Below are 22943 nucleotides of genomic sequence, written 5' to 3'. Positions count from 1 at the left end.
TTCAGGCATACCCTCAAACTATGCTGCGTATCTTCCCCACCTCGATACTGCTCACTCTCTACAACTGCATGCAATAACTGAAATTGATAAGCAATTCCAAATATCACGATCAAATCGGCCCGCATCCATTAATCAGAGAATATAAATATTTACCAATATCGCTGTTTTAACACAACCTTACAGAGTAAATATCTCTGGTAAATCAAGATACTACTATACAAGCTTGCAAAACACGTCCTGGTATGATGGTAGCACGCACCGTCAAAAGCTTCAATAATTGTTTTTTGATATCATTTTCTCCTACCGTAATCAAATGATACCGGTAAATCGACCAAATTTCATCATGGTATCATGATTTCAGCAGAAATATAATCAGTTGCAATTATCTTATTGTTAAAGGTTTTTCCTGAAATATTATTTAGTACTTACGTCGGAGAAATTGCAAATCCTCCAAGCGGATTATCGTGATAAATCGTACCTGGAAGTAAATTGTCTCACATACTCATTTTTCGCAGCTGAGAATAAATATCGGTAAAATCGAAACTCTGGTGCACACCGTTTCTCGGGATTTCGACAGATTTTGGAATTTGACCACCAAGGAGGAAAATTAGGTCTGATCTAATTCTCTGCAAATCATGAAACACTTGGAGGTTTAATAATTCAGATGCGTTACTGTTGATGGTGAAGGTCGAATGTTTCACTTGTTTTACGGACTATTCGTCGCAATTAATTTCTCCTAACTCTACGTACATCGAGAAATATTTACTGAATTTATTTCGGCGCCCATGTTCCAATTACGTGATAAAGAGTGTCACGAAACTCATTTCACGGGTCCGTTAGGTGCATTTTATTTGTTCAACAATTTGTTACGTGTCCAGTAATTCCCAGTTCCAACAAACAGACACGCATATACACACTTGCCCAGAATCGCGTCGTAAATTGTTTTTACTGAAATTAATTTAACTAGTTTCCGGCCGAATGCTTTATTTCCATGATTAACAATAGCGCGATGTCATCTGTACAAAGCGAATTACGGAAAGTGTTTCAGCCACATGAATGCTGCATAGTGGTAATACTAAAATTTGCGGAGTAGTACAAAACCTTCAGGGAAACGGGCTCTTCGGAATTTGCTCTCAGCGTTACGTAAAATCTGACGGCTATACGTACCATGCGGGTAACTCCGACGATCTAAAGTGGACTGAACAAAGATATACCTCTGTATACATGTATAGTATAAACAACGCGAAGAGTGAATCACTACGTATTTTTTTAGAAGCCCGTAGCGTATCGTGGGTAAAACACAGATACTTATAATTTTACGGATACTGCAGCGACTCGTCGTTATCACGGTGTAAACAAATGCTGCAGAAATTAAAAGCTTGTAGGCCTGTCCATGCTGTTTTTAAAGCGAAGCAGTTAACTCTGCGACGAGGTAGAAATTAAATTTTCCCGTGAATACCGGAACACAGATGGGAAAAAAAATAAATTATGCGTAAAACTTGCGATTAAGTTTGTTACATGTGTAAAAACGCAAAGTGTCTGCGCAATTAATACAGTACTCATATCAGATAAGCCGTATGCTCCGAAGAGGGTGAACGTTAATTCCGGAAAGTGGATAGCGAATAAAACTCGAGTTTAATCACTTGAGCGAATATAGTAAAAGGTCAGTTTCGAGGTCATAGTAAGAAGCATTCATGAATAAAAATTATGTTAAACGACACGGATGAATCAAGAGGACTAGAGACGGACAGAAAGCGACCAGATAAAAATGAGTTAATGAATAAATAAAGCCGAGATCGGCCTGGGATCCAAGCGACTGCTGCTCACGACTCTGAAATTCGTGCAGCTGTTATAGACAATAAAATCTTGTAAAGCTGAAAAATTGTTTATTTTCACGCAAGTAACGGAGATAAACGTGGTCGAGGAAGATCGTAAAAAAAAATTGCAAGGAAACTGTGGTCTAGAGCACAAAAGTAAGCTTGTATATTGAACAACATTGGCAACAGAAACATATCAAATGAATGATTGATACATGAGGTACGTACAATAAAACAAATGATAAAATTCAACTATAAAATATTCAGTACACTTATTTACAAATAAAAAAAACATATCGCACATTCGACGATGCATGTTCTGCGTTTTGGATTTGACAAAGTATATGTACAGTGATCAAAGCTACCATATAAATGATATCGCCGGAAGAAAACTCAGGAGATGATCAGCCCTTGTGACCTTTGCTGAATCCGTATTTCTTTCCGTCTTTATGGGCACCCTTCTTGCCGTACGAATCGTGGTGAGCGTGGTGCTCTTCGTGTCCGTGTTTCCCGTGATGACCCTTGTGATCCTCGTCGTGGTGTCCCTTGTCATGATGACCCTTCTTTCCGTGGTGGTCATCATGGTAGCCGGAGTGATGGTGACCGCCCTTCTTGTGGCCGCCTTCCTTCTTCTCATGGTGTCCATGGAAGTCACCGTGCTTCGCGTGGTGTCCACCCTTGTGGTAATCGTCGTAAAACTTGTGCTCCTTGTGATACTCGTCCTTGTGGAACTTGTTGTGGTATCCCTTGGTCTTGTGCCCCTTCTTGTGGCCCTTCTTCTCCCCAAACTTCCCGCCTTTGTGACCCTTCTCACCCTCGTGGTGCTCGCCGTACTTCGCCGCCTCGTCGTGGTGTTTCTTTTCGTGGCCACCGTGCTCCTCGTGATGCCCAGCGTGGTGCTCCTTCCCGTGCTCCCCGTGATCACCCTCGTCATGGTGATGGTGCTTTTTGTAGCCCTTGTCCCCCTTCTCACCGTGGGTCTCATGGTGGTCGGAGTGATGCTTGTGCCCTCCGCCCGACTCGGAATGGTGGCCGTGTCCCGAGGCTGCGGCTATCAGGTCTAGATCACGCTCATCTCTTCGCTTGACGTCCCTGACGTCCCGCGCCGCCGTGAAGACGATCAGGACGCAAAGGATGCCCGAGGCCAGGAGCAAGCGAACCCCGACACTTCGCACCATCTTGATCTATCGGAACTCGAAACTAAACTGATAACTTGGCGGGAGGTATGCTCACTTAAATATTATCGAGGCCCGCCCCGCGGTTTCCGGGCATCTCGATCACTTTCATCCTAATCGACGGAGAGTGGCGGCGAATATTGACCACCACGGTATCCCGCCGGCTTTCACGAGCTCTCAACCGAAACCTCGTTTGATTTAGCCTTCGGATCAATCCGCTTGGTTGCTTGTAACGAGCTGCACCATTGCTCGTATACGGCATTTGGGTAACTTCAGTGGGGAATGAATTACACAGGTCGTCCTAGATTTGCAACGAAAAATTATGCATCGTATACCTGACCAACTCAATTCCCCCGGACACGGAGAAATAAAGAAGGCCACTGGAACATTTCCAGATTATACATCAAACCTTAAACAATTCTGCAATGCCAATACTGCCGACTGTTTTATTGTAATATACGACGCTTGCTAAGAAACACTTGTGAGTTCGGTATAGCGATAAATCAACGATACTTGTTCATTAATTTCGCCTCGACTCGTTTCTTGACGCGGACGCACTTGTACAGACATACTTGTGTAATTATCATGCAAGTCGGCATGTTTGCAACACATCTGTGCAAATATCAGCCATGGAAATCGCGCATTGCATGTACGTAAAATTTCACTCAACTGTGTGTTCGTGCAAAATACAGACCTCGTCTCTCTCTATACCGGCCAATTACAATTCAGACTCCAGGGCAAAGGCGCATCGATCCGTCGATATGTTTGGTGTGTTCGATCGCCTCGAGCGGGACGATCGGCTGAGGCTGGTCGGTGGAATGCAGCAACCCTGCCATTAGTCTAAGTGTCAGCCATTAGCGAACCAGCCAACATCCGGTCACCGGTACGGCGACTTCCTGAACTCGGGAGGGCTTCGTGATTTATGCAAATTCAACCTTGAGACCAATTTGCACCCAGCCCTTATGGTCACGGGGCATGGCAACTTGGAAGTCCGCCCGTAAGCGGTTTAGCAATATATAAAATCAACTCCTCATGCCACAGCGCGAGGCATAGTAATGGTGAAAAAGTAACGATTCTCAACCGATTTATCGACCATGTCGTATGAACCCGACCATTCCAACTCTGCAGCTGCTGGCTACGCGTCAGGATGTTCGCAAGCGAAGCTGATCATCGCTGAGCTCTCCTCCCCCCGCGGATGCGTCACACACTCATCTCGGTCTAGAATGCATGCGATTACCAATAATCCGTGTAATTTGGCCATTAATCGTATCACCCGTCAAATAAATCCCTCCCTGTGAACGCATGCCATATACGCGAAACGTCAGCAGCCAAAATCGTTCGTTCATTCACTGATGTGTAGGGTCTGCCTTTATCATCCATTCCGCCAGACCCGACTGACGAGGCAAACGTATATCCAGTAAGCAGACGTGTTTTTTGCGCTCCCTTTTTGTCAAAGAAACTTCAGCCGCAGCAAATTTCATTCTTTGCTTCGCTACATACGAGTATCAGCCAACTTTTAATTTTCATGATACGATTCACACGATACTCAGCAAATGGGAATACGAACATGTTTGCTCGGAATGTGAATATCGTCGTATGTACGTGAGGCTAAATGTCACGTGCGCGTATTACGTAACTAATATTATATGCGTATTACCAGATTGACAATGACATGATTTTCGGAAAGGCTTTTTTCGAAAGTTCGAGGGATCGAATTTCCAAGAAACCAATCAAAGGGTGGGTAATTTCATTCGTCGCATTTTTCAAAATTACATCACACTGGCTCCATTGAACGTGTATCCTTCACTATTATAACTCGCTGGTAACTTGCGAGGACTTAAGTTGGTTCCACTATTCACAGATCGAATATAGCCACCAGCTGGACATCGACCTGAAATCGAGTTAGAGGAGCTGCGGCACACAAACAACGGATATCGGTCTGTTTGCCGCCTTGCAGCTTCGGTTGATTCGACCCCGCATTTGCATGGAGACAGAAAGCCACATGCAGAGTGGGATCGGTTCCCCGGCGTGAAATATTGGATAGTGCACGTTCGTAATTTCAAGAACTCTTCAAGTTCTGGTTTATACTGGAGTTCGCATTCCTTACACAGAGACGGGAATTACGTATACTCATCACCGTATATAGCTACTGGTCCACAGTCTTTACCGGGTTGTTTGGCAGCAACATCTCGTCGGTCCCTGCAGATTGGCCCGCTAGTGTGTTGGCGCTGCATAATCAAGATGAAGATTGGATGCAGCCAAGTTAAATTCGCCAAGGGGATAAATCGGCGAAGCGAACGAGAGCTGGATGGAACTCAGCCGGGATGCCAACACGCTAGGAATCGCAGCGAGGGAGAAAGGGTGTCGAAATGAAGATTAGGCTGCGTTCTGGAATGGCGCTATACTTGACCTGGAGATGAAGAGATTGCTTGGAAAGCAGATATCTTCAGAGGGACCTTGTCGCCGTGTGAAAACGGCGGCGAGGCGAGGAGAAAGAGTGGGAGGAGGAGGAAGAGGAAGATCTTCGATTCCCTTAGTTGTCATCCTTCGCCTCGCTCCAAGGCGACTGGATGCTTTGTGACTCCTCCTTCTCCACCTTTCTTCTTTTCTGCTTTCGCTAGTGCCCGCGCGTTAACGAGAGCTAGCTACGCTTTATCTTCCCTTTCTATTTTCCGCCTCAAACCCCGGGCACAGAGAGTCGGGCCTCCCCCATAGCCTCTCGGCTCGACTCGGTTTCTTGGTACCCTGACCACGCGCAAATCGACCTGCTTGACTAGCAAATCCAATTTAAGAGCCGAGCACAATGCGATCCCCAGCCGAGACCGAGGTCAGCTCCCGGTCCAGCCCTCCTTTAATTAGCCACCGCCGGCTCAAAGTCAGTGGTCTACGGGCGAGCATGAAAGGATAAAAGGAGTGCGCGTGATACTGAGTTATATCTCATGCCTTGCCCCGGAAGATTAACGCGGTGTTGTATAAATGAAAAAAACGAAGAGAAAACTTTTGAGCGTGGTGGCCAGAGGACCCCGCGGTAGAAATAAAATAAGCTCTCATTTCTCATGCGGACCCTTTTACTTAACCGGAATTCAACGTCCCTGCAACTATATTAAACCTGAATATCTCTTTTACAGATTTGCTTAATTACAGTCACCCGTCTCAACCCCTGCTTTACGCCGAGGCCGCAATCAGTTGATGAGGCCCGTCCCCCTCCTCATCTTGCTGAACTGCCCCTCAGATCTGGCCACATTCTCACTCACCCGCCAACCATGGGATTAATCCAGCAGACATCCCGCGAATAAAGCGCACCCATGCGGCACGACGCCTTTGCTAATGAAATTGTTCCTCAATTTAAATGGCGCTGATCCGAATGGATTACTTTTTTATTGCCTGAAATTTAGTTGGAATCACTCTTGCCCGTCACACCACTTCAAAACGGGACGGCATCGCCGTTGCTATACCGAAAAGCCGCGCTTGCGGCCGCATTGAAACTGGACACTGTTTCGCTGACTTACCAGTCTTCGAGTTCGGCTCTCGGAGTTGATTATAATCTGAGGGAAACAGTGTATTAAGTCTCCTACGGTTTCCTACTGTAATCAGGGATGTCGGACTTTGCCAAGAATTAGCACTGACTATCAGAGTTTCACTGCTACTGGCGAACTTCCGGCTTCTGTGTTCTTGTATACAAACTAGTCAGACAAGGCGCAGCAGATTCCGCTAGAAACTGTTTCCGACGATTCGTCTGTAGGATGACAGAGACCTCAAATTCTGAATAGAAACCCTCACAGGTATCGTATCGTGAATAATTCAAAAGTTTTCAAATTTCGTACTAATGATACGTGGGTATCGACAAACAGGTAAAAGCACGGCACTGAATTCTAGTTCGCTTTCTACGCATAGCAAGTATAGAATAAGCACTCATTCTTTTACAATATTAGCAAACTCCAGCTGCAGACAGAGTATTGATTACCGGATAAAAATCGCTGCGGAACTGAGACGGCACACCGTTACTATCTTATCGGGAATTTCCAAGTATCAAATATCTCCGTAGCTACAGCCAGAAATACCAAATCGCTAGCCCAGCAACGACGATATTACGACGACACATTTTTAGAATTAAAAACGATTTTACGCCTCCAGCAAAGTTTCTACAAATCGAAAGACGCAGGTATTACAGGGAATCTCGATGGATTTGAGATACGATTACCGATGAAGGAAAAATTGTCTGATATCCAAGGACTGCAAAGCGATTTTCAGTACTTGGTTAAATTTTGTTCTCACGTGGGCTCTTCCTTTCAATCGACTGAATTAAAACGGCTGGGAAGTACCATTACCATAATGAATTTTGACTAGATCGCCCGCGGGTATGGTTCGATCGATTAAAGGGTGAAGAAGGGATCTAGGGTGGTCAGAAGACCGTAATGAATACGAGAAGCCGTAAACTGAAGTTGAAAAAATTTTTAATAATGAACTAACAACGGTGACATGGTGGTGAACATTCTTCAAATCGTTATCCCATATACATTACGTTATATATGTACAAGAATGACTGCGGCAAGGTGATGGAAGCGATCTCAAGCGCCAAAATCCGCAATGCATCTATATCTGCAGGTGCAACTCAGCCGCGGCTGTAAGCTTCGACTTCGGCTAATCTTCGCCCCTCGTCATTCCGGGGGTAAACTAGTAGTGATCACCCTCGTACTGAGAGCCGCCGTCTACGTAACCCTGATGATCCCCAGAGTCATCCGCGCTCGAGTAGGAGCCGTGCGTTCCGTATGAGCCCTCAGCCCCGCCGCCGGTGGAATAATGCCCCGCGTCTCCACCCCCGCTTGAGTAACTTCCCGAGCCGCCCTGTCCTCCGCTTGTGTAGTGCCCGGCGTCCCCTCCTTCCGTATAATGCCCCCCATCCCCCCCCTCGGACGACACATGTTCACCCTCGCTGTAGTGTTCGCCTTCGTACGGAGCGTAATGAGCGTCCACGATGGTTCCTGTTGGGTTCAAAATGAGGTTCACTTGGTCGTTTTTTATCCCGGCTGCAGAGCGCATTCATCCCCATTCTGACGTTTCTCCGACAGCGTCGAGAGACACAAACTTGATTGATCGTTAATTATTTTTATGATCTTGATTTCGCGAACTTACCCGCTCCCTCGTGGTCGTCGCCGTCGCTGCCTTCGGCGCTCTTGTAGGATCCGCTCTCTCCGTGTTCTCCACCCTCCTTGGCTCCTTTGGCCTTTCCGAACGCGGTGTGCTTCTCGAAGCCGTAGTTGTCGCCGTCCTGCTTGTGGAAGGTGTCGAGGGTCTTGTAGCCGTGATCACCTTTGCTGTAGGTCTGCTTGAGGTAGCCCTTTTCACCCTCGGCATCGCTGCCATAACTCTTGTAGTATCCACCCTCGTCAGATTTTCCTGAAACAGCGATTATTGCACGTGTTCAAAGGCGTCACTTGTTGATTAAAGAGGAAATTACGCCTCTTTGTCGCTCCCGGAATTATCCCAAAGTGAGGACTATCCAAAGTTAAACAGGAAAAAAGAAACTCACCCGATGCGTTTTTCATCGCAGTCTTCTTAGGCTCCGCGGCGCCTTTTGCCTCTCGCGATTTCCTGGCCTCAGTTCCAGCGCTGAGGAGGTCCGCTACTTCGATGGCAAATCCTGGAGGCAGAGGAGCTCGCACGTCACGACGGATAGAGCCGACGGAAGCGGTGTCATCTTCGAGGGCGAGGTACTCGTCGTAGGTCGCCGGCTTGGCACATGCGTAGCTCACTAATAGTAGAAAGCCAAGAAAACGATTCATGATCGCTCGCGGTTTAATTTTTGTTCTCTTTTTATCAAACTCCGGTTGTCGTTATTTAAACTTAGTGTCCCGGTATCGATTATTCCCCGTATACAGTACGTATGATATTTTATGCCGTTTCTTCGTGTACGTGTAGCGGTCGGAATTTTCTGCCCGAGCGAAGTGGCTCGTGATAGCCTTTTATAACGTCTCCCACTTTGCCGAATGATCTCAGGTATGAATTTTCTCACCGTAGAACCGAGGCGGGCAGGTTGCGGCAGTGACACATGTAACTTCGAAACCATTTCACAAGACGGCTTTCGTTGAATCGGCGTGCAATTGTGCGACACCAGAAGATCAATCAGGTAAGACGTGCCTACAAACTCGATGCCGGCTGTATCCAATCTTTCAGTTTAATCAGGGGAATTTACGTGACGCGTCCGATCGGCGCGGTTCCGAACCCTGATACAGGCCAAAACGTATTTCGCAACTCCCGATAGTGCTTTTGCGTCACGTGCCTGTCGGTTGTTTACGTAAAGTTTTACACCAGGAAACAAGGAGCTGTATCTAATGACCCGAATAGAAACTCGCGGTGCGGTTTCCCCGCCTGGCATATGATTAACTTGGGCACAGATTACGCTCGTGCGCCGGTTGAGCGATCCGCGGCTTTCCTCAAAACCGACAAGAACTCGACGCCTGACACAATGCCTGACATAACGGACTTAAAGGACGATGCTCCCGATCTTTCCCGCTCACTCAAACTCTCGGTTCTCCCGTCACCGTCCTTCTTTCCCCAAATTTCCCCTACCCTGCCGGATGTGTCTTGGAGCGACGACAAAAAACGTTAAGAAGTGAAATCCAACTGCACGTAGCGTATATAATGCTGTTAGGTCTGTACGCTCGCATACCTTCGGTCCATACGTACTGTGAAATGGATGCTATGCAATAGATTAATTCTGTAAAAGTTTGACACAGTGGTAAATGAGTAATGAATGATGATTCGCATTTTACCTTACTTCATACGCAGCTTGTATTAATTCTGTTTCGTTGCAACAACAACAGGAGCAAGATTTAAACCAGCGAGCAAAGTCGTTGTAATGTTAGATTAGAATTGAAAGTTTCAGCTCTTGGCACTTCCATGAAATACGTTGGTGGTAATGGGAACCTCCTACCATTGGATCTGGATGACAAGCAAACGGGTCAGCGCTTCGCTGTAACAGAGTCTGATGCAATCTGCTTTGTTGAAATGCAGCTTGGCCATTTAGAGAACGTGAAATTCGCTGAGTAGTTCGGCTGCGGGTTACTTTGATAATTTGCAAATTCCAGCTATGGAACTCACCGTGAAACACCCTCTGGTAAGATCTCTCCCTCCTTGACTATTATAAGGGGGACTTTGCACCCTCGTTAAAAGCCACCCTGGAAATTCGTTGATTTGTCCACCAGCCAGGAATGGAAATTGCAGTACATGATGAGGACAAAGGCGATAATATTAGATGATGGAACAACATATACATCCAATCGGTAATTTGACTGTTTTAAACGTCCTGAGGCTGCAAAGCGGATGAACCGACTCGTGAATTAGCCAAAAACGTCAAGCTTGTAGCTAAAAATTAAATGGTTTCCTACGTAGCTGCTGTAAGTTACCTGCCTATTTACCTAGTAAATAAATTTCGTTAAGTAAATACAGCAGTCTCCGTGACAAGGTTGTACTCGTTACGATAAGGCATTCGAATTCAGACGAGATTCCTTCCGTTGACATATTTTAATATGTTACATGTACTGGAAAATGTATAATACATGAGAAACTGAGAATAAGACAAATTGCTGTTAGCGAGTATGACAATGATTTGAAAAGCGAGTGAAACCGTTTCTCACGAACACCATGCATGGACGTGATTGAAAATCTGCACCATACGCCTGCACATAATCCCAAGTAGCTAACACTAATTTTAAGAAAACCAAAAAGTAGAATCGATAAGTCGGAGTTTCGCGACTGTCTATCACACGCTTTCTAGATGCGTAGTTTGTTTTCTTGAAGGTCCTATTAATGCAAACGATATCGTACAAATCAATTCAGAGACAAATGGTTACTTGTCAAGAAGATCGCCAGGAATCTAAGGCTGATATGTTTGCAATGTTTCAGCAAATTTTGGCGGACCCTGAACAAGGCCAAAATTGATCTGTTCAGACCCGATACCAATGTCAATCTGTAGAGGAGAACAACTGCGCATCGCCTTAAGTTGCAGAGTCCAGCAAAACAGATGACTCTGCTAGTTTTTTAGTGAACAATTGTATGAATTGTTTCCTTGTACGGTGCTGTAGCTCATTTGATCGTCTCTGTTAATTTGTTTTTCAGCATTGCAAATGAAAAAAACATTGAAACATCAAACATTTAACCCATTTATATGTTTTCAGTCTATTTCTCGACTATTTTGTAAGGTGCAAGAATAAAACCATTGAAACGCTGTATCAACAGAATCTTGCTACAGGAATAAATGGCGCGTAATCTAAGCTCGCTGAGAACGGCGGATTACGAGTTATAGTCGAAAAACGAGAGATTTTTTACGGGATGCCACAGCTGATGATCCTACGACATTCTTGATGCCTTTTCTGCGTTCCTGAGGGTCAATTTACTATGAAAAGGGCCATATACATCGATTCTTGGGTAAGAAGATTTTTGCTCGAAAATGACAAAAATAAGTGAGACATTGCGTCTTTGCTGAAGATTTTGTCGATTTGAAAAAGAATTCAATTCGATACTTTGATGCACTATATCGATGGAATTTTACTAGAGAAATCCAGTGCGTGCAGTCTATAGACGCTGCGGGCAACGCATCGAAAGTTACATGCGGAAAACGATGAAAAGATTGAATATTTCTTCAGCTGTTGGTTCTCTGCTTCTCTACATCTCGATTTGCATTTCGAAGAGTGCGATTTGTGTTCAAAAATTGGAGAAGACGCAAGGATGTGAACATGAAAAACTGATGGGAAAGTGCGGCCGGTGAACATGAAATTTGCGATGGGTTCTCGGAAAGGCGGGGAAAGAAGAATACAAATTCAGAGCTCAAACTTTTAGTATATTTGATACGCCTTAATTGTAATACATGTGTTCAACTGGCTGTGTGTGATAATTTGACCAATTGACAACTAGAATGGTAGTGTAAGACACCAAGAAGTGCGTGGTCTGAATGGAATATTTTATAAAACATCTAAGTGTTATACATAGCAGTAGGTGTGCAGTACGATATAATCTTCATGGGAGTATTAGGAATAACATCGACGACGGCTTTATCAGAGTTTTAAGAAATAGTTTGAGTCTCATCCTGCGTATAGGCAAGACACCCCCTACATGACAAGATGCATATCATATTGAAGAGCTTATAAATATTGTACTGTCTGTACTTTGTGTGACCGAATTATAATAAATACATGTTCACTTTTACCTGCTTCTACAATGGAAATCCTCAAAAATCTGTCGCTTGCTCTTCAAAATCACAGAGAGACTCTCGTGAGAAGAACGGCAGCATGATGCAATACATCATACCAATCGATTCTGAGACAGGAGTGTTTGTGTCAAGAAGAAACAGAGGTGAACGCGTTGGCATTTGTGCCGAACATTTTCGCGATTTTGAAAAGTGCTGGAATAGATTCTTTCTGGCACTACTCCGACGTTATTTTGCGGAAGAAATCGTTTGGGTGCAGTCCCGATAGGCTGCGATCAACGGATCGAAAGTTACGGCCGGAAAAAAAGAACCGGTGTTCGAGACATTTATCAGCAGCTACTTTTTCCTTCGTCATTCGTCTTCTGATGATCCCACGCTCCGTTCGCTGCATTTTCTGAGTTCCTGGGGGACTAATGAGTCAAAAAGGGGTCATTAAGGTCGAATCTGAGACCAGAAAGTTTCGGCCCCAGAAATGAAAAACAAGTTAGGCTAACCCCTTTCCATTTTTAGCGAAAATCTTGGCGATTTTGAAAAGTGCTGGAATAAAATCTTTCTGGCACTATTCCGGCGTGATTTTGCGAAAGGAATCGTTTGGACGCAGTCCCAATACGCTGCGATCAACGCATCAAAAGTAACAGCCAAAAAACCAGAACCTGTTTTAAAGACATTTTTCAGCAGGTGCTTTTTCGCTCGCCATTTCTCTCCTGTTGGTCCTACGCTCTTTTCGCTGCGATTTCTGAGTTCCTGAGGGTCCGATTGGTCGGTTACGGATCGTTTGAATCGAATCTGAGGCCAAAAATTTTTTGCCAAAAAAAAAAGTAAGGCTAACCCCTTTCCATTTTTGGCGAAAATTTTCGCGATTCCGAAAAGTGCTGGAATCAATCAATTGTAGCACTGATCGGACGTATTTTTGCAAGAGAAATCGATTGGGCGCAGTCCCAATACGCTGCGATCAACGCCTCAAAAGTTACAGCCAAAAAACCAGAACCTGAATTTTCGACATTTTTCAGCAGGTGCTTTTTCGCTCGCCATTTCTCTCCTGTTGGTCCTACGCTCTTTTCGCTGCGATTTCTGAGTTCCTGAGGGTCCAATTGGTCGGTTAAGGGTCGTTTAAATCGAATCTGAGACCAAAAGTTTTTTGCCAGAAAAAAAAGGAAGGCTAACCCCTTTCCATTTTTGACGAAAATTTTCGCGATTTTGAAAAGTGCTGGAATCAATCAATTGTAGCACTGATCGGACGTAATTTTGCGAGAGAAGTCGATTGGGCGCAGTCCCAATACGCTGCGATCAACGCATCAAAAGTTACAGCCAAAAAACCAGAACCTGAATTTTCGACATTTTTCAGCAGGTGCTTTTTCGCTCGCCATTTCTCTCCTGTTGGTCCTACGCTCTTTTCGCTGCGATTTCTGAGTTCCTGAGAGTCTAATTGGTCGGTTAAGGATCGTTTAAATCGAATCTGAGACCAAAAGTTTTTTGCCAGAAAAAAAAGGAAGGCTAACCCCTTTCCATTTTTGGCGAAAATTTTCGCAATTTTGAAAAGTGCTGAAATCAATCAATTGTAGCACTGATCGGACGTAATTTTGCGAGAGAAGTCGATTGGGCGCAGTCCCAATATGCTGCGATGAACGCATTAAAAGTTACAGCCAAAAAACCAGAACCTGAATTTTCAAACATTTTTCAGCAGGTGCTTTTTCGCTCGCCATTTCTCTCCTGATGGTCCTACGCTCTTTTCGCTGCGATTTCTGAGTTCCTGAGGGTCCAATTGGTCGGTTAAGGATCGTTTAAATCGAATTTGAGACCAAAAGTTTTTTGCCAAAAAAAAAAGTAAGGCTAACCCCTTTCCATTTTTGGCGAAAATTTTCGCGATTCCGAAAAGTGCTGGAATCAATCAATTGTAGCACTGATCGGACGTAATCTTGCGAGAGAAATCGATTGGGCGCAGTCCCAATACGCTGCGATCAACGCATCAAAAGTTACAGCCAAAAAACCAGAACCTGAATTTTCGAACATTTTTCAGCAGGTGCTTTTTCGCTCGCCATTTCTCTCCTGTTGGTCCTACGCTCTTTTCGCTGCGATTTCTGAGTTCCTGAGGGTCCAATCGGTCGGTTAAGGATCGTTTAAATCGAATCTGAGACCAAGAGTTTTTTGCCAGAAAAAAAAGGAAGGCTAACCCCTTTCCATTTTTGGCGAAAATTTTCGCGATTTTGAAAAGTGCTGGAATCAATCAATTGTAGCACTGATCGGACGTAATTTTGCGAGAGAAGTCGATTGGGCGCAGTCCCAATACGCTGCGATCAACGCATCAAAAGTTACAGCCAAAAAACCAGAACCTGAATTTTCGACATTTTTCAGCAGGTGCTTTTTCGCTCGCCATTTCTCTCCTGTTGGTCCTACGCTCTTTTCGCTGCGATTTCTGAGTTCCTGAGGGTCCAATTGGTCGGTTAAGGATCGTTTCAATCGAATCTGAGACCAAAAGTTTTTTGCCCAAAAAAAAAGTAAGGCTAACCCCTTTCCATTTTTAGCGAAAATTTTCGCGATTTTGAAAAGTGCTGGAATCAATCCATTGTAGCGCTGATCGGACGTATTTTTGCGAGAGAAATCGATTGGGCGCAGTCCCAATACGCTGTGATCAACGCATCAAAAGTTACAGCCAAAAAACCAGAACCTGAATTTTTGACATTTTTCAGCAGGTGCTTTTTCGCTCGCCATTTCTCTCCTGTTGGTCCTACGCTATTACCGCTGCGATTTCTGAGTTTCTGAGGGTCCAATTGGTCGGTTAGGGATCGTTTAAATCGAATCTGAGACCAAAAGTTTTTTGCCAAAAAAAAAAGTAAGGCTAACCCCTTTCCATTTTTGGCGAAAATTTTCGCGATTTTGAAAAGTGCTGGAATCAATCAATTGTAGCACTGATCGGACGTAATTTTGCGAGAGAAGTCGATTGGGCGCAGTCCCAATACGCTGCGATCAACGCATCAAAAGTTACAGCCAAAAAACCAGAACCTGAATTTTCGACATTTTTCAGCAGGTGCTTTTTCGCTCGCCATTTCTCTCCTGTTGGTCCTACGCTCTTTTCGCTGCGATTTCTGAGTTCCTGAGGGTCCAATTGGTCGGTTAAGGATCGTTTCAATCGAATCTGAGACCAAAAGTTTTTTGCCCAAAAAAAAAGTAAGGCTAACCCCTTTCCATTTTTGGCGAAAATTTTCGCGATTATGAAAAGTGCTGGAATCAATCAATTGTAGCACTGATCGGATGTATTTCTGCGAGAGAAATCGATTGGGCGCAGTCCCAATACGCTGCGATCAACGCGTCAAAAGTTACAGCCAAAAAACCAGAACCTGAATTTTCGACATTTTTCAGCAGGTGCTTTTTCGCTCGCCATTTCTCTCCTGTTGGTCCTACGCTCTTTTCGCTGCGATTTCTGAGTTCCTGAGGGTCCAATTAGTCGGTTAAGGATCGTTTAAATCGAATCTGAGACCAAAAGTTTTTTGCCAAAAAAAAAAGTAAGGCTAACCCCTTTCCATTTTTGGCGAAAATTTTCGCGATTTTGAAAAGTGCTGGAATCAATCAATTGTAGCACTGATCAGACGTAATTTTGCGAGAGAAGTCGATTGGGCGCAGTCCCAATACGCTGCGATCAACGCATCAAAAGTTACAGCCAAAAAACCAGAACCTGAATTTTCCAAATTTTTCAGCAGGTGCTTTTCCGCTCGCCATTTCTCTCCTGTTGGTCCTACGCTCTTTTCGCTGCGATTTCTGAGTTTCTGAGGGTCCAATTGGTCGGTTAAGGATCGTTTAAATCGAATCGGGGACCAAAAGTTTTTTGCCAAAAAAAAAAGTAAGGCTAACCCCTTTCCATTTTTGGCGAAAATTTTCGCGATTTTGAAAAGTGCTGGAATCAATCGATTGTAGCACTGATCGGACGTAATTTTGCGAGAGAAGTCGATTGGGCGCAGTCCCAATACGCTGCGATCAACGCATCAAAAGTTACAGCCAAAAAACCAGAACCTGAATTTTCGACATTTTTCAGCAGGTGCTTTTTCGCTCGCCATTTCTCTCCTGTTGGTCCTACGCTCTTTTTGCTGCGATTTCTGAGTTCCTGAGGGTCCAATCGGTCGGTTAGGGATCGTCTAAATCGAATCTGAGACCAAAAGTTTTTTGCCAAAAAAAAAGTAAGGCTAACCCCTTCCATTTTTGGCGAAAATTTTCGCGATTTTGAAAAGTGCTGGAATCAATCAATTGAAGCACTGATCGGACGTAATTTTGCGAGAGAAGTCGATTGGGCGCAGTCCCAATACGCTGCGATCAACGCATCAAAAGTTACAGCCAAATAACCAGACCCTGAATTTTCGACATTTTTCAGCAGGTGCTTTTTCGATCGCCATTTCTCTCCTGTTGGTCCTGCGCTCTTTTCGCTGCGATTTCTGAGTTCCTGAGGGTCCAATTGGTCGGTTAAGGATCGTTTGAATCGAATCTGAGACCAAAAGTTTTTTGCCAAAAAAAAAGTAAGGCCAACCCCTTTCCATTTTTGGCGAAAATTTTCGCGATTTTGAAAAGTGCTGGAATCAATCAATTGTAGCACTGATCGGACGTAATTTTGCGAGAGAAGTCGATTGGGCGCAGTCCCAATACGCTGCGATCAACGCATCAAAAGTTACAGCCAAAAAACCAGAACCTGAATTTTCGACATTTTTCAGCAGGTGCTTTTTCGCTCGCCATTTCTCTCCTGTTGGTCCTACGCTCTTTTCGCTGCGATTTCTGAGTTTCTGAGGGTCCAATTGGTCGGTTAAGGATCGTTTCAATCGAATCTGAGACCAAAAGTTTTTTGCCAAAAAAAAAAGTAAGGCTAACCCCTTTCCATTTTTGGCGGAAATTTTCGCGATTTTGAAAAGTGCTGAAATCAATCAATTGTAGCACTGATCGGACGTATTTTTGCGAGAGAAATCGATTGGGCGCAGTCCCAATACGCTGCGATCAACGCATCAAAAGTTACAGCCAAAAAACCAGAACCTGAATTTTCGACATTTTTCAGCAGGTGCTTTTTCGCTCGCCATTTCTCTCCTGTTGGTCCTACGCTCTTTTCGCTGCGATTTCTGAGTTTCTGAGGGTCCAATTGGTCGGTTAAGGATCGTTTAAATCGAATCTGAGACCAAAAGTTTTTTGCCAAAAAAAAAAGTAAGGCTAACCCCTTTCCATTTTTGGCGAAAATTTTCGCGATTTTGAAAAGTGCTGGAATCAATCAATTGTTGCACTGATCGGACGTAATTTTGCGAGAGAAGTCGATTGGGCGCAGTCCCAATACGCTGCGATCAACGCATCAAAAGTTACAGCCAAAAAACCAGAACCTGAATTTTCGACATTTTTCAGCAGGTGCTTTTTCGCTCGCCATTTCTCTCCTGTTGGTCCTACGCTCTTTTCGCTGCGATTTCTGAGTTCCTGAGGGTCCTATCGGTCGGTTAAGGATCGTCTAAATCGAATCTGAGACCAAAAGTTTTTTGCCAAAAAAAAAAGTGAGGCTAACCCCTTTCCATTTTTGGCAAAAATTTTCGCGATTTTGGAAAGTGCTGGAATCAATCAATTGTAGCACTGATCGGACGTAATTTTGCGAGAGAAGTCGATTGGGCGCAGTCCCAATACGCTGCGATCAACGCATCAAAAGTTACAGCCAAAAAACCAGAACCTGAATTTTCGACATTTTTCAGCAGGTGCTTTTTCGCTCGCCATTTCTCTCCTGTTGGTCGTACGCTCTTTTCGCTGCGATTTCTGAGTTCCTGAGGGTCCAATTGGTCGGTTAAGGATCGTTTAAATCGAATCTGAGACCAAAAGTTTTTTGCCAGAAAAAAAAGGAAGGCTAACCACTTTCCATTTTTGGCGAAAATTTTCGCGATTTTGAAAAGTGCTGGAATCAATCAATTGTAGCACTGATCGGACGTAATTTTGCGAGAGAAGTCGATTGGGCGCAGTCCCAATACGCTGCGATCAACGCATCAAAAGTTACAGCCAAAAAACCAGAACCTGAATTTTCGACATTTTTCAGCAGGTGCTCCTTCGCTCGCCATTTCTCTCCTGTTGGTCCTACGCTCTTTTCGCTGCGATTTCTGAGTTTCTGAGGGTCCAATTGGTCGGTTAAGGATCGTTTAAATCGAATCTGAGACCAAAAGTTTTTTGCCAAAAAAAAAAGTAAGGCTAACCCCTTTCCATTTTTGGCGAAAATTTTCGCGATTTTGAAAAGTGCTGGAATCAAGCAATTGTAGCACTGATCGGACGTAATTTTGCGAGAGAAGTCGATTGGGCGCAGTCCCAATACGCTGCGATCAACGCATCAAAAGTTACAGCCAAAAAACCAGAACCTGAATTTTCGACATTTTTCAGCAGGTGCTTTTTCGCTCGCCATTTCTCTCCTGTTGGTCCTACGCTCTTTTCGCTGCGATTTCTGAGTTTTTGAGGGTCCAATTGGTCGGTTAAGGATCGTTTGAATCGAATCTGAGACCAAAAGTTTTTTGCCAAAAAAAAAAGTAAGGCTAACCCCTTTCCATTTTTGGTGAAAATTTTCGCGATTTTGAAAAGTGCTGGAATCAATCAATTGTAGCACTGATCGGACGTAATTTTGCGAGAGAAGTCGATTGGGCGCAGTCCCAATACGCTGCGATCAACGCATCAAAAGTTACAGCCAAAAAACCAGAACCTGAATTTTCGACATTTTTCAGCAGGTGCTTTTTCGCTCGCCATTTCTCTCCTGTTGGTCCTACGCTCTTTTCGCTGCGATTTCTGAGTTCCTGAGGGTCCAATTGGTCGGTTAAGGATCGTTTCAATCGAATCTGAGACCAAAAGTTTTTTGCCAAAAAAAAAAGTAAGGCTAACCCCTTTCCATTTTAGGCGAAAATTTTCGCGATTTTGAAAAGTGCTGGAATCAATCAATTGTAGCACTGATCGGATGTATTTCTGCGAGAGAAATCGATTGGGCGCAGTCCCAATACGCTGCGATCAACGCGTCAAAAGTTACAGCCAAAAAACCAGAACCTGAATTTTCGACATTTTTCAGCAGGTGCTTTTTCGCTCGCCATTTCTCTCCTGTTGGTCCTACGCTCTTTTCGCTGCGATTTCTGAGTTCCTGAGGGTCCAATTAGTCGGTTAAGGATCGTTTAAATCGAATCTGAGACCAAAAGTTTTTTGGCAAAAAAAAAAGTAAGGCTAACCCCTTTCCATTTTTGGCGAAAATTTTCGCGATTTTGAAAAGTGCTGGAATCAATGAATTGTAGCACTGATCGGACGTAATTTTGCGAGAGAAGTCGATTGGGCGCAGTCCCAATACGCTGCGATCAACGCATCAAAAGTTACAGCCAAAAAACCAGAACCTGAATTTTCGACATTTTTCAGCAGGTGCTTTTTCGCTCGCCATTTCTCTCCTGTTGGTCCTACGCTCTTTTCGCTGCGATTTCTGAGTTTCTGAGGGTCCAATTGGTCGGTTAAGGATCGTTTAAATCGAATCGGAGACCAAAAGTTTTTTGCCAAAAAAAAAAGTAAGGCTAACCCCTTTCCATTTTTGGCGAAAATTTTCGCGATTTTGAAAAGTGCTGGAATCAATCAATTGTAGCACTGATCGGACGTAATTTTGCGAGAGAAGTCGATTGAGCGCAGTCCCAATACGCTGCGATCAACGCATCAAAAGTTACAGCCAAAAAACCAGAACCTGAATTTTCGACATTTTTCAGCAGGTGCTTTTTCGCTCGCCATTTCTCTCCTGTTGGTCCTACGCTCTTTTCGCTGCGATTTCTGAGTTTCTGAGGGTCCAATTGGTCGGTTAAGGATCGTTTCAATCGAATCTGAGACCAAAAGTTTTTTGCCAAAAAAAAAAGTAAGGCTAACCCCTTTCCATTTTTGGCGAAAATTTTCGCGATTTTGAAAAGTGCTGAAATCAATCAATTGTAGCACTGATCGGACGTATTTTTGCGAGAAAAAACGATTGGGCGCAGTCCCAATACGCTGCGATCAACGCATCAAAAGTTACAGCCAAAAAACCAGAACCTGAATTTTCGACATTTTTCAGCAGGTGCTTTTTCGCTCGCCATTTCTCTCCTGTTGGTCCTACGCTCTTTTCGCTGCGATTTCTGAGTTTCTGAGGGTCCAATTGGTCGGTTAAGGATCGTTTAAATCGAATCTGAGACCAAAAGTTTTTTGCCAAAAAAAAAAGTAAGGCTAACCCCTTTCCATTTTTGGCGAAAATTTTCGCGATTTTGAAAAGTGCTGGAATCAATCGATTGTAGCACTGATCGGACGTAATTTTGCGAGAGAAGTCGATTGGGCGCAGTCCCAATACGCTGCGATCAACGCATCAAAAGTTACAGCCAAAAAACCAGAACCTGAATTTTCGACATTTTTCAGCAGGTGCTTTTTCGCTCGCCATTTCTCTCCTGTTGGTCCTACGCTCTTTTCGCTGCGATTTCTGAGTTCCTGAGGGTCTAATTGGTCGGTTAAGGATCGTTTAAATCGAATCTGAAACCAAAAGTTTTTTGCCAGAAAAAAAAGGAAGGCTAACCACTTTCCATTTTTGGCGAAAATTTTCGCGATTTTGGAAAGTGCTGGAATCAATCAATTGTAGCACTGATCGGACGTAATTTTGCGAGAGTAGTCGATTAGGCGCAGTCCCACTACGCTGCGATCAACGCATCAAAAGTTACAGCCAAAAAACCAGAACCTGAATTTTCGACATTTTTCAGCAGGTGCTTTTTCGCTCGCCATTTCTCCCCTGTTGGTCCTACGCTCTTTTCGCTGCGATTTCTGAGTTCCTGAGGGTCCAATCGGTCGGTTAAGGATCGTTTAAATCGAATCTGAGACCAAAAGTTTTTTGCCAAAAAAAAAGTAAGGCTAACCCCTTTCCATTTTTGGCGAAAATTTTCGCGATTTTGAAAAGTGCTGGAATCAATCAATTGTAGCACTGATCGGACGTAATTTTGCGAGAGAAGTCGATTGGGCGCAGTCCCAATACGCTGCGATCAACGCATCAAAAGCTACAGCCAAAAAACCAGAACCTGAATTTTCGAAATTTTTCAGCAGGCGCTTTCCCGCTCGCCATTTCTCTCCTGTTGGTCCTACGCTCTTTTCGCTGCGATTTCTGAGTTTCTGAGGGTCCATTTGGTCGGTTAAGGATCGTTTGAATCGAATCGGAGACCAAAAGTTTTTTGCCAAAAAAAAAAGTAAGGCTAACCCCTTTCCATTTTTGGCGAAAATTTTCGCGATTTTGAAAAGTGCTGGAATCAATCAATTGTAGCACTGATCGGACGTAATTTTGCGAGAAAAGTCGATTGGGCGCAGTCCCAATACGCTGCGATCAACGCATCAAAAGTTACAGCCAAAAAACCAGAACCTGAATTTTCGACATTTTTCAGCAGGTGCTTTTTCGCTCGCCATTTCTCTCCTGTTGGTCCTACGCTCTTTTCGCTGCGATTTCTGAGTTCCTGAGGGTCCAATTGGTCGGTTAAGGATCGTTTCAATCGAATCTGAGACCAAAAGTTTTTTGCCAAAAAAAAAAGTAAGGCTAACCCCTTTCCATTTTTGGCGAAAATTTTCGCGATTTTGAAAAAAGCTGGAATCAATCAATTGTAGCACTGATCGGACGTATTTCTGCGAGAGAAATCGATTGGGCGCAGTCCCAATACGCTGCGATCAACGCATCAAAAGTTACAGCCAAAAAACCAGAACCTGAATTTTCGACATTTTTCAGCAGGTGCTTTTTCGCTCGCCATTTCTCTCCTGTTGGTCCTACGCTCTTTTCGCTGCGATTTCTGAGTTCCTGAGGGTCCAATTAGTCGGTTAAGGATCGTTTAAATCGAATCTGAGACCAAAAGTTTTTTGCCAGAAAAAAAAGGAAGGCTAACAACTTTCCATTTTTGGCGAAAATTTTCGCGATTTTGAAAAGTGCTGGAATCAAGCAATTGTAGCACTGATCGGACGTAATTTTGCGAGAGAAGTCGATTGGGCACGGTCCCAATACGCTGCGATCAACGCATCAAAAGTTACAGCCAAAAAACCAGAACCTGAATTTTCGACATTTTTCAGCAGGTGCTTTTTCGCTCGCCATTTCTCTCCTGTTGGTCCTACGCTCTTTTCGCTGCGATTTCTGAGTTCCTGAGGGTCCAATCGGTCGGTTAAGGATCGTCTAAATCGAATCTGAGACCAAAAGTTTTTTGCCAAAAAAAAAGTAAGGCTAACCCCTTTCCATTTTTGGCGAAAATTTTCGCGATTTTGAAAAGTGCTGGAATCAATCAATTGAAGCACTGATCGGACGTAATTTTGCGAGAGAAGTCGATTGGGCGCAGTCCCAATACGCTGCGATCAACGCATCAAAAGTTACAGCCAAAAAACCAGAACCTGAATTTTCGACATTTTTCAGCAGGTGCTTTTTCGCTCGCCATTTCTCTCCTGTTGGTCCTACGCTCTTTTCGCTGCGATTTCTGAGTTCCTGAGGGTCCAATTGGTCGGTTAAGGATCGTTTAAATCGAATCTGAGACCAAAAGTTTTTTGCCAAAAAAAAAAGTAAGGCTAACCCCTTTCCATTTTTGGCGAAAATTTTCGCGATTTTGAAAAGTGCTGGAATCAATCAATTGTAGCACTGATCGGACGTAATTTTGCGAGAGAAGTCGATTGGGCGCAGTCCCAATACGCTGCGATCAACGCATCAAAAGTTACAGCCAAATAACCAGACCCTGAATTTTCGACATTTTTCAGCAGGTGCTTTTTCGCTCGCCATTT

At 44.1% G+C, this 22943-nt stretch overlaps 2 protein-coding genes across 2 annotated transcripts; both read right to left on the bottom strand.

Annotated features, from left to right (window-relative positions):
• Window positions 1–1944: 1944 nt before the first annotated feature.
• Window positions 1945–3040, bottom strand: LOC124220943 (histidine-rich protein PFHRP-III). The gene has a single exon (XM_046630422.2). The coding sequence runs from the start codon at window positions 2993–2995 to the stop codon at window positions 2222–2224; it is 774 nt and encodes a 257-aa protein (XP_046486378.1). The 5' UTR covers window positions 2996–3040; the 3' UTR covers window positions 1945–2221.
• A 4389-nt stretch (window positions 3041–7429) lies between these two features.
• LOC124221801 (uncharacterized) lies at window positions 7430–8940 on the bottom strand. Its single transcript, XM_046632118.2, has 3 exons — window positions 8523–8940; window positions 8126–8389; window positions 7430–7974 (listed from the first exon to the last, which is right to left on the bottom strand). Exons 1-3 carry the CDS (start codon window positions 8773–8775, stop codon window positions 7667–7669), a joined length of 825 nt encoding a protein of 274 aa, XP_046488074.1. The 5' UTR covers window positions 8776–8940; the 3' UTR covers window positions 7430–7666.
• Between the last annotated feature and the right edge of the window lie 14003 nt (window positions 8941–22943).

Source organism: Neodiprion pinetum, chromosome 6 (genome assembly GCF_021155775.2).
Source record: "Neodiprion pinetum isolate iyNeoPine1 chromosome 6, iyNeoPine1.2, whole genome shotgun sequence".
Taxonomy (NCBI): domain Eukaryota; kingdom Metazoa; phylum Arthropoda; class Insecta; order Hymenoptera; family Diprionidae; genus Neodiprion; species Neodiprion pinetum.
This window is presented reverse-complemented; position numbering and strand designations above follow the sequence as displayed.